Raw genomic sequence first — 10,880 nt, forward strand, 5'->3', positions numbered from 1 at the left:
CCTCATGAATCCTAGTCTTGTGTTCTCTGTATAAATAATATTGTCTATCTGATTGTGTTTTCAGGCAAAAGGAATGGAATTTGTATTCAGTGATCTTAGAAAATTGTTAGTTTTCTGCAGAAATGGTCACTTCTGCTTATTTGTAGAATATTTCAATTTTATATCTACAGGACATGAGGTAGAAAAAGTACATTTGTAGATTTAATCCGCATATAGCAATGGGGTTAGTGATAAAAAGTGAATTCCAATGCCTTGACTTACATGAAAGAAATCCACAGGGTCAGTTATACAATGAAAGGTTGTCAGCTATTATATTCTTACTTTGGAATCAACTTTGTTCCTGTAGTTTTAAGTAAAAGGAGTTGGCAGAAATTCTACTGCTAAGATCTCTAAAAGTGAGCTCTTAAACATATTTGCTCATGTTCTAGCCTTTGTTTGTAGAACAGGCATTGAGGAGTTGAACAGGAAATGTGACATCATTCTTTAGCCAGGAGCTATTCTTATACACTCAGAAGAAGCAGCTGGATGAGCTCCAGCTGTAAGGTTTACTCAGGAACTTCTGGTAGGGATGCTCACCCTCAGATTAGCTGTCTTAGTTCATTTTGTTTTGCTATACAGAATATTTGAGGCTAGGTAAATTATAAAGGAAAGAGTTTTTGTTTTTTTTTTTTTTTTAGCTCATTGTTCCACAAGCTAAGTTCAAGAGCATGGCACCACATCTGGCTGGCTTCTGGTGAGGCTACATTCTGGGTCAAAACATGGTGGAGAAGCATTAAAGTGAGTGGCATGTTCAAAGAGATCTCATGGCAACAGAGCAAGGAAGAGAGAGAATCTAGGAAGCTGAACTCAATTTTATAACACCTGCTTTCTGGTAACTAATCCAGTCCTTCAATAGTGAGAACCCACTCACTACCAAGGGAGGACATTAATCTATTGATGAGAAATACATATATTTTGGGGTTCTCCAAGGCTCAAACACCTTCCACTAGGCCTCACCTCCCAACATTTACACATTGGAGATCAAATTGCAACATGACCTTTGGTATGTTTAAATGCCATGTGGTTTGGCATGTGCTTTTCCTTGACAAATGAAGCAAATACCCTATCTTGAGTTAACAGACAATCATCATTGAAAAGGTCAATCTTGGATGTGGGAGGGACCCTGCCTTGTTTGTGTATTTATACCTCTATGGGATAGACCACTCTTCTCTCTCTGGACTCCTTGGCTCAGAGCAGCATATCTCCATCATTGGCATTCACCATCACTATGAAGGGCTTCACTGCTTTTGCCATCCTTGGTCTAGCAGTCACTGCTTGGGCTACCTCGCCATATGGCAAGTCAGGGTTTCTTTCCAATAGTCACGTGTTTATGTTAACTGTAATATATTCAGCCTTCATTAAATTATAAATGTTAATGTCTAAAGAAAATTTAGAAGGCATCTGTTTGAATTGGCCTGATTAACAAAAGTGAGTTGAGTCAGATCTTTAGTGTGAGGAAGAGAGACTGAGGAGATGGATAAAAGGATTCTGGCTGTATGTTCCATTCCTGAGCAGGATCCCTCAGGTTTATGACTTGCCCTTTCAGAAACAACCTATAAAGCTTTGGGACCATAACCTATGCCATCCTACCCAGAGGATGCCCACAGGAACTCCTGGACATCTGTGACAGCCCTTTCTCAATAAACAGAGCTTTCCCCACTGGATTTTTTTTTTTTTTAATCAGAGCCACATGCATGTCTATCTTCATCCTGAGTTTGGACTTGCATGAAGAAATGGCCTCTTTTAGGGCTGGGCTGGGCAAGGACTGTTGCTGGGAAATGGGTTTTGGTTACCATGAACAATGGGGATTTAGCTTTGCACTTCTAACTGTGCAATTTGTTCTTTCTCCAACTGCTCCTCTTCAATTGATTCTTGCTTCGCTGTCTTCTGGTGATCAAACAAAAGGGACAAAGGTGAGTGCAACCTTCTCTGTGTGGTATTTGTAAAAATGAAGTCATAGTGAATGTGTAAATAGAGCTGTGAAAGTAGCTAAACTGGCTCACAGTGGATTCACGTAACTCCTCTGGAGGTAAAAACATGTCTGCTCTGCGCCTTCCTGGTGGTATTTCCTTCTCTAAAGCTTGCACAAGGAACCTCTTCTCAAAAGAACCGCAGATAAAGTAAACTTTTATCTTTGTATAGTATTTTAAATTTTCTGAGCATTTTTCACATTCCTTATTCTTTTAGACTTTCATTAGAATCCTTAAAGGAGAGATTGATATTTCCTTGTTAAACAGAAAATTCCCTTATTATTTAGGCCATGTTCTGGTCTGTTTATTTCTGTAGCACAACACCTGGTCCATAGAAGTTCTTCAGATGTGTTTGTTGAAAAGCTGAAGAGGCTAGTTTTCTTTCCACTTCCTTCCCCTTCAACATCTTCATATAAGAATAGAATTTAATAATGGGAATACAGGGCATTATTTTTTGTTCCAACTATAGGTGAACTGTTCCAGATACATTAAAGGCTTAAAGACTGCATGCCCAAGAGACTGGAGACCAATATGTGGCACAGATCAGAAAACTTACAGTAATGAATGCATGTTTTGTATGCAAAACCAGTAAGTGTTATACTCAATTTGAAGCCCCAACTCTTCTTTTTTTATGATTATAAAGCCCACACTGGCCAAAATCTTGGTCTTTTAAAACATGGCTTGACAAATGCCACTTTTTGTGTGCTTCTTCAATACCCCATGCACATTGCTCTGTTAAAGTTGTGAAAAAGAAAAGCTTAGCTATGTGTCTAAAGAAATATACATATATGTGTATATGTGGATTTACATATGTAAATATATATATGTGTATGTTTGTGTACTTGTTGGAAGTAATGGCAAAAACTGCAATTACTTTTGTACATATATATACATATATAAAATATATTTGTTATTCAACCAAATTCTCATTCACATTATACACTATCTTTTGGGTATTAGCTGTTACCTATATGCATTTGATACCCACATTGCATTTAAGGAAACAGTCCCAAGCAGGAAATATATATTGGTCACATTTTCATGAATCTTCTATACTTTTCTTCCTCCACAGGAGAATTTTGAGGATAGCTATTTCTATTTAGGCTGTTAGCCATAGACACATAAAACCTTGTGAACTTATATGGAAATACATGACTTTGATCTATCCTTTAGAATTTGTGTTTCCTCTCATGATCATCTAGAAAAGTTGAGGGAAGAGAATGATAGTACAAATGAATAGTTGGAATTAGCATATCCCCACCACTACTAGCACTACAAGTTTAATATTAAGTCTTTACTTTTAACAAGATCTGAGACTTTAGAAGAATGAAACAATGATTATTACCAGCCTTCCAGTAGTATGAATTCAATACTTTATGATTCATGGTTAAAATCATGGGCTTTGGTGTCAAACATTCGGATTAGAATCCAGACTCCACTTTGTAGATTATGCAAATACCCAAGTTACTACAAGCTTCAGTGTTCTTATCTCTAAGACAGAAATTATAATAGAATTTAGGATTCACTGTGATAAAGCATGCCAAATCTTAGCTAAGTAGCCAACACAGAGTGTTTTATAGAAGTAAGCTCCTTTTTTCTTATCTTTTTCTTCCTTCTTTTCTCCTATTTTCTAGTCCTTTTGAAAATTTAAAGTCAAGTGTCATAGCAAGTGTTATCCAGAATAAGGTCTCTCAGTATATGTTAGCTCACACACTAATGCAACCAGAAGAGATTAAAATTATATTATCTCATATCCTGTTTTTAGAGAGCAGAAATCTAATATTTAGAAAGAAGTGACTATACCAAAATTGTTCAGACTTTAAGTGGCAGAGAAAGATTTGGGTGTATTTTCTTTTTCTTAATTGCAAAGTTAAGAATGTTTTCACACTATATTATGTCTTAGATTCTCACTGAATATTCACAGGATTTTAAAAAATGCTCAATCTACTTTTAGTGTTGATTTTATGTTTTTATATTCTTACTTGATTCAAAAATGTTCATATATTAAAGATGTTTACTATCAGTATTAACCAACTGGGATAGTTATTCAACAAGAACTTCTCATTCTCAGTCTAGGTCAGACAACAAAGAAATAACATATGAATATTTTACTCTATAGACTATGAAATCTCAAATTATCACATTATGCATTCAATAAAATCTTCTCTTCCAGAGATCAAGAATTACAACTCAGAAAACTTCATGAAGGTAAATGTGTAAGTATATGCAGAAATTTTATTAATTCTTAATTCTTAATGCAAAATATGCCTCACTTTCGTAGAAAACAACTATTTAAAAATACATATTCTAAAAATTACCTATGACTATTTATATTCATAGATAAGGCATCTGGCCAACCTAAGCAGATCTGAAATATAGCAGAGGAACAGTTCACAAACCTTATTTATAGCCCTTAATTGGAATATATTGCTATCCATATAGTTATTTTCTAACATTGCAATTAACTAGAAGGTTAAGGTGAGGATTTCAAGGAAAATTAGGAACTCAAAGACGCTCTTATAACAATAAAAAAGTTATAAATAAAGTATGAAAAAATTTAAAAACAAGCGTAGACACAATTCAGGGGTAAAAAGCTAGGTGGGTGGAGTGTCAATAGTTCTAATAGAGTTTAAAATGTGATATAAGATAATTATAAACATGGGGTTGTGACAATAAAGACAGTTCAGTTTTAGGACGGGCACCTAACCAAATTTGATGGGTGAGAAAGAGAAGTATCATCGTGAAACTGTTCTATAAGTAGTTACAATGACATTTAAAGGAGGAGTGGGAATTGTCCTGATAGATACAGTTGGTAAAAGTTAGGCAAGATAGGAAAAGCAAGAGCAAAAGCACAAACGTATCCAGGGGCAGGAAATACTTGGGAACTCAGTCCTGAGGTTTAATAAGAGTAAGAAGCAGAAGACATTGCAGACAAACCTGAAGAGATAAGCATGAGTCAGGAGAGGATTATCTCCTAATGGAGAATCAGTTAAGTATTTGAAGAGCAATATCTATTTTGTTTTTTAAAAGATCAGTCTGGCATCAGTGTGGAGAGTGATTGAAACCTCAGATAAGCATAGAGAATGGGCAGAGAATTAGCAGAAAACTGGGGTCGTTTGAACAGGACATATTGAGGGCTTGAATAAAGTGGATGACAGTATGATGAGGAGAGAACTGACTCAGAAATGAAGTACCAGATAGAATCCACAAGGTGTATTCATCACTTAGATATAGGGAATTAGTGAGAGAGAGGGCCTAAACTGGACCGAGCTGTCCCTAGCTGTGAAAAGACTCCCAGCCTTGTTGAGACAGAGTATGTAAGGTGCAGCAGCTATATTTTTTGCATATGGAATTTTGGAATGAATGATCTTTTAAGATATTTTAAAAGTTTGTTTTCTATGATTTAATTATTTGAAAGATAAAACATGTTTGTTTGTTTCTGATGGAGCAGATTCAGTGTACCAGGTATTCTGAGGCATGTACCATGGACTACACACCTCACTGTGGATCTGATGGAAATGTATATTCCAACAGATGTACCTTTTGCAATGCTGTTGTGTAAGTGCTGAATTTAATGTATTATTTGCAGAACTAGCCTCTCTCAGAAATAGCCGGAAACAATCTTAGTACCTAACAGGCTAGATGTTACAATGAAGCATAAGACTATGATTATTATCATAATATTTTACCAAAAAAAAAGAAAAGAAGAAAAGAGAGAGGAAAAGAGGAAGAAAATATATAAGGAAAAAATTGATGCTAAGAAAATAAAAAATTTGATCAATATCGCTAACTGGCTGCTAAGAGAAAAATTTACAGATTCTTTGGCTTCTGACTCTGGCTCTTATTACCATGAAACGTCTCTTTTCTACCATGTTAAAGCTTATTGATTAATTACTCAGTTTTTTAATGCCATGTACTCATCTAGCTGGCTTAATCTAAAAATATGAAACTATTCATTTAATATTTCCAAAGCCATCCTTTTAAAAAATAATAATAATAACTTTTCTTGTAGGAAGAGCCAAGGTGCAATTTGGTTGAAAAATTATGGATTGTGCTGAATCTCCCTGATGCTTAAGGATATCAAGTCTCCTTTGGCAGATTCCACTTAGATAACCAGTTTGTCTTGGACAGCTGAGGAGGCAAGCAATAATCTGGTACAAACATGGATTTGAGTCTTCAATAAAGTATTCTCAGCAAGGAACTATCAGTCCTATCTGTGGATGTGATTCTTCTCTTAAGGAGAATATCTATGGTCATTTTCCTAAGCTAAAAATCATATAGAAAGATTTTCTCTATTTCTATACAAATTGGGAACTAGATATTACACACACAATGGTGAGAAGAGAATATGCTTATATCATGTTTAGAAGACTCAATTGTTTTAAGTAAACATGAGTCAGAGGATGGATCTGTCCATTGGTCTCATATTATCTTTGGCACACTAATGAAGAGTGAAAATTTTAGATTTGGAGAAAGTGAGAATCCAAAATACTATACACTAATCAGAACAGACCAGTCATAACGTATATTTTAGGTGTCATCATTTAAAGAGGACTCAGTCACGTATGGGTACATGCAAAAAAGGCATTATGTTGAAGGGAGAGAGACATTAAAAACAAGATCTGATTGATTAAATGTTGAAGTCACTAAAAAGGCCTCAGGAAAATATGATGGAGGTGGGAATGATGAGGGTATATTCAAAACCATCATGAGAGAGAAACTCCAGAATTTTCTCATCTAGCATGCCATAGAAAGCACCCAGAGAATTAATTCAACTTGCTGAGATAGATATTTCATCTTGAAGGAGAAAAGAATTTTCTAGTAGTAAGTTTAGAACACAGTAATGCCCTATAAATTTAACTGTGGAGAGCACATGGTTTTTAAACACAGGTTGGTTAAATACATGCCAGATATGCAGTAGAGATGTGTGTATGTGTGTGCGTGTGTGTTTTCCTAGCAACACGTATAGAAAAGTTATGAAGGGTAAGGCAATGTTTTGTGTGGGGAAAAGCAATACTAATGGGCAAAAGAAGAATCCATTTCATAAAGAAATTTTCAGACTAGTGAGAGAGACATACTTTTAAGGAGTTAATTACTATACAATGTCACAAGGACCATACTATTAGAAGTTTAATCAAGACAAAAAGAAAGATATGAGGTGCTAATGACATACTATATCAATCTGTCTACTTGTTTCTCAGTTATTACAAAATACCACAGACTGCATGGCTTAAACAATGTAAATTTATCTTCTCAAAGTTCTGAAGGTTGAAAAGTCCAAGATCAAGGTGCTGGTTAATTCAGTTCCCTGTGAAACCTGTCTTCCTGGCTTGCAGATGGCTTCCTTCTCACTGTGTCCTCACATGATGTGGGTGATGGTGGGAAAAAGGCAAGAAAGGGAGAGTTATCTTTTTTTTCTTACATAAGGCCATCAATCCTATTAGATTGAGACCCCACCATTATGACCTCATTTAACCTTAATAAACTCCTAAAAACCTTATCTCCAAATACAGTCACATTAGGGGTTAGAATTTCAATATGTGAATTTTGGGGAACATAATTCAGTTATTGCAGCTAGGTTACTAGAGTTTTATTTTTATATTTTTTTATATGCATAAAGGATGGTACTTGGACAGGAGAAATGAAAGTATTCTATTATGAATTTCTTATACTATAAGTAAAGTGATATCATACCATTTAGACTTACACAGTGAGAATACATATATTTTGGGGTCTTAGTGAGAAACTAAGGTTGTATATTTTAAAACCCTATAACAACATTAAATAGCCAATAAGGGAAATAAAATGGAATAATAACTTAAAAAAAAAACTAAAAAAGAAACTTCAGTCCAAAGAAGGAAAAGAGAATAAAAAGGAAGTAAAACGAAGAAAAATAGGTTGGACTAATGGAAAACAAGTGGCAGGATGTTAGAATTAATACAACTGTATTAGTCTGTATTAGTCAGGGTTCTCTAGAGAAACAGACTGATAAAATAATAAAGTGTGTGTGTGTGTGTGTGTGTGTGTGTGTGTGTGTGTGTAGAGAGAGAGCAAGACAGTAGGAGATTTAAGTCCCTGGCTCACACAATTATAGGGCTGGAGAGTCCAAAATCTGCAAGACAGAGCAGCAGGCTGGAAACCCAGAGGTGTATTGACATTGCTGCTCAAATCTGAAGGTGTCCTGGAAGCAGAATTTCCTCTTCTTTGAGGGCTGTAATTAGTCCATTTACTGTTGCTTATAACAGAATACCTGAAACTAGATAATTTATAAAGAAAAAAATTATTGGGAACCATGCACAGGGCTACCGTAGAGCACACTGAGATTCATTCCTGGCCCCCAACCACTCTGGGGGAATGGTTGAGTTAAACTGGCAAGGAGCAACCTGTTTTCATGATGGGCTTCTGGAATCCTGGTAGGACAAGACCCCTCAACCACTATGGACACTTGAGTTGGCAGGGAGAGCTGCTTAGTGAAGTATTAGGGGCAGCACTCCACTTGGTGTAGAGCCCAGAGGGTTTGGTGTGGGAGCATCTGTAGTGGAGCTTGTCCAGGGACGCCCATCCCCCTAGGCTTAACTTTCTCCTGTAGGAGACTTTAGCCCTGGGGGAACTGCCAGACCTAAACTCTGCAGGGAGGTCTTGCTCATCAGACTGGGCCAGTCTGACCTGAGCACCTATTAGTCTGCTGGCCTCTCTTGGGGTCCCAGCCTTGCTGTATCTGTTTGCAGTGCAGGCTTTGGTGCCCTGGCGACCCTCATCATAGCTCTTGCACTGGCAGACTGCACCGGACCAGCAGAGCAATCTCCGTAGACATGCACCAGCCTGCCTGATCCCTTCCGCCACTGCAGTTTCCCCAGGGTCCACAGCCACACCCCGCATTGCCTTATTCGTATCCCCTAGCACCATTCTGCAGCTGATGAGCGTGCACCCTGCCCTGTTGTTGCTGCCACTACTGCTGGCACGTGAGAACAATGACAGATCCTGCCACCTTTACCTTACAAATTGCTTTGGCTATCACCGCCCATCAGGGTTTGGTGACCAGTGGTCTGGAAGCACCTTGACCCCCATCCCCAGCATAATGGATTTCTAACTTCAAGGAGCCAGAGAACAAAGTTGGGGCCTGATAGCAGTCCCCCAGAGTTAAAGCAGAAAATCCAGCAGTTGGTAGCTGAGCCTTTGCCCCCTAAAATCTTCCAATAATGAAGCCATGAGACAGAATCCAATTTTTACATACAATCAAACCCTCAAGGTCATAAAATAGAATACAAGAAAAAAAAAAATTCCAAGGGACAGCAGCTTCAAAGATTAAAGAAACATCAGCCCACAAGATAAGAACAGCAGCCGGGCACGGTGGCTCACGCTTGTAATCCCAGCACTTTGGGAGGCCGAGGCAGGTGGATCACGAGGTCAGGAGATCGAGACCACGGTGAAACCCCGTCTCTACTAAAAATACAAAAAATTAGCCGGGCGTGGTGGTGGGCACCTGTAGTCCCAGCTACTTGGAGAGGCTGAGGCAGGAGAATGGTGTGAACCTGGGAGGCGGAGCTTGCAGTGAGCTGCGATTGCACCACTGCACTCCAGCCTGGGTGACAGAGTGAGACTGTCTCAATAAAAAAAAAAAAAAAAAAAAAAAAAAGAAAGAATCAGCACAAGAACTCTGACAACTCAGAAAGCCAGGCTGCCTTCTTTCCTACAAATGACTGAACCAGTTCTATAGCAAAAGTTCTTACCCAGGCGGAGATGGCTGAAATGACAGAAATAAAATTCAGAATATGGATAAGAAGGGAGATCACTGAGATACAGGAGTACGTTGAAACTCAATCCAAGAAAGCTAAGAATCACAATAAAACAGTGCAGCAGCTGACAGACAAAATATCCAGTATAGAAAAGAACATAACCAACCTCACAGAGTTGAAAAAATATACCACAAGAATTTCACAATGCAATCATGAGTATTAATAGCAGAATAGACCAAGCTGAGGAAAAAAATCTCAGAGCTTTGAGACTGGCTTTCTGAAATAAGACAGTCAGGCAAGAATAGAGAAATGGGAATAAAAAGGAATAAAAAAAGCCTCTGAGAAATATGGGATTACGAAGAGACCAAATCTACAACACATTGGTGTCTCTGAAATAAATGGAGAGAACGGAAACAACTTGGAAAACATATTTCAGGATATCATCCATGAGAACTTCCCCAACCTGGCTAGAGAGGCCAATATTTAAATTCAAGAAATGCAGAGAACATCAGTAAGATACTTTTCAAGAATATCATCCTCAAGACAGATAATCAACAAATTTTCCAAGTTCAAAATAGAAGAAAAAATATTAAAGGAAGCTAAACAGAAAGGGCAGATCACTTACAAAGGAAAGCCTATCAGACTAACAGCAGACCTTTTAGCAGAAACCCTATAAGACAGAAGAGATTGTGGGTCAATATTCAGCATTCTTAAAGAAAGGAAATTCCAACCAAGAATTTTGTATTTGGCCAAACTAAGCTTCATAAGCAAAGAAGAAATGAGATCCTTTTCACACAAGCAAATGATGAGGGAATTTGTTATCACCAGACCTGCCTTATAAGAGCTTCTGAAGGAAGCACTAAATATGGAAAGGAAAGACCATTACCAGTTACAACAAAAACACACTTAAGTACACAGACCAATGACACTATAAAACAACCACAGAAACAGGTCTGCATAATAACCAGCTAACATCATGACAACAGGATAAAATCCACACATGTCAATACTAACATTGAATTTAAATGAGCTAAATGCCCCAATTAAAAACACAGCAAGCCAGATAAAGAACCAAGACACAATGATATGCTTTCATCAAGAGACCCATTTCACTTGCAACGACACCGGTTGGTTC

General features: G+C 37.4%; 1 protein-coding gene across 1 annotated transcript; it reads left to right on the top strand.

Moving 5' to 3' along the window:
- The first annotated feature begins 1,234 nt into the window (after positions 1–1,234).
- LOC104006600 (double-headed protease inhibitor, submandibular gland-like) lies at positions 1,235–6,210 on the top strand. The gene is made up of 5 exons (XM_054685399.1): positions 1,235–1,378; positions 2,479–2,597; positions 4,183–4,225; positions 5,461–5,567; positions 6,022–6,210. Exons 1-5 carry the CDS (start codon positions 1,268–1,270, stop codon positions 6,065–6,067), a joined length of 426 nt encoding a protein of 141 aa, XP_054541374.1. The 5' UTR covers positions 1,235–1,267; the 3' UTR covers positions 6,068–6,210.
- Positions 6,211–10,880: the final 4,670 nt, after the last annotated feature.

Source organism: Pan troglodytes, chromosome 4, assembly GCF_028858775.2.
Source record: "Pan troglodytes isolate AG18354 chromosome 4, NHGRI_mPanTro3-v2.0_pri, whole genome shotgun sequence".
In the NCBI taxonomy this organism is placed as follows: Eukaryota; Metazoa; Chordata; class Mammalia; order Primates; family Hominidae; genus Pan; species Pan troglodytes.

Excerpts from the sequence above, each read along its gene's own strand:
- LOC104006600 (XM_054685399.1), top strand. The coding sequence starts at position 1,268 with ATGAAGGGCTTCACTGCTTTTGCCATCCTTGGTCTAGCAGTCACTGCT. Across the intron at positions 4,226-5,460 it reads AACTTCATGAAGGTAAATGT|ATTCAGTGTACCAGGTATTC; the intron begins GTAAGTATATGC and ends CTGATGGAGCAG. Across the intron at positions 5,568-6,021 it reads ACCTTTTGCAATGCTGTTGT|GAAGAGCCAAGGTGCAATTT; the intron begins GTAAGTGCTGAA and ends CTTTTCTTGTAG.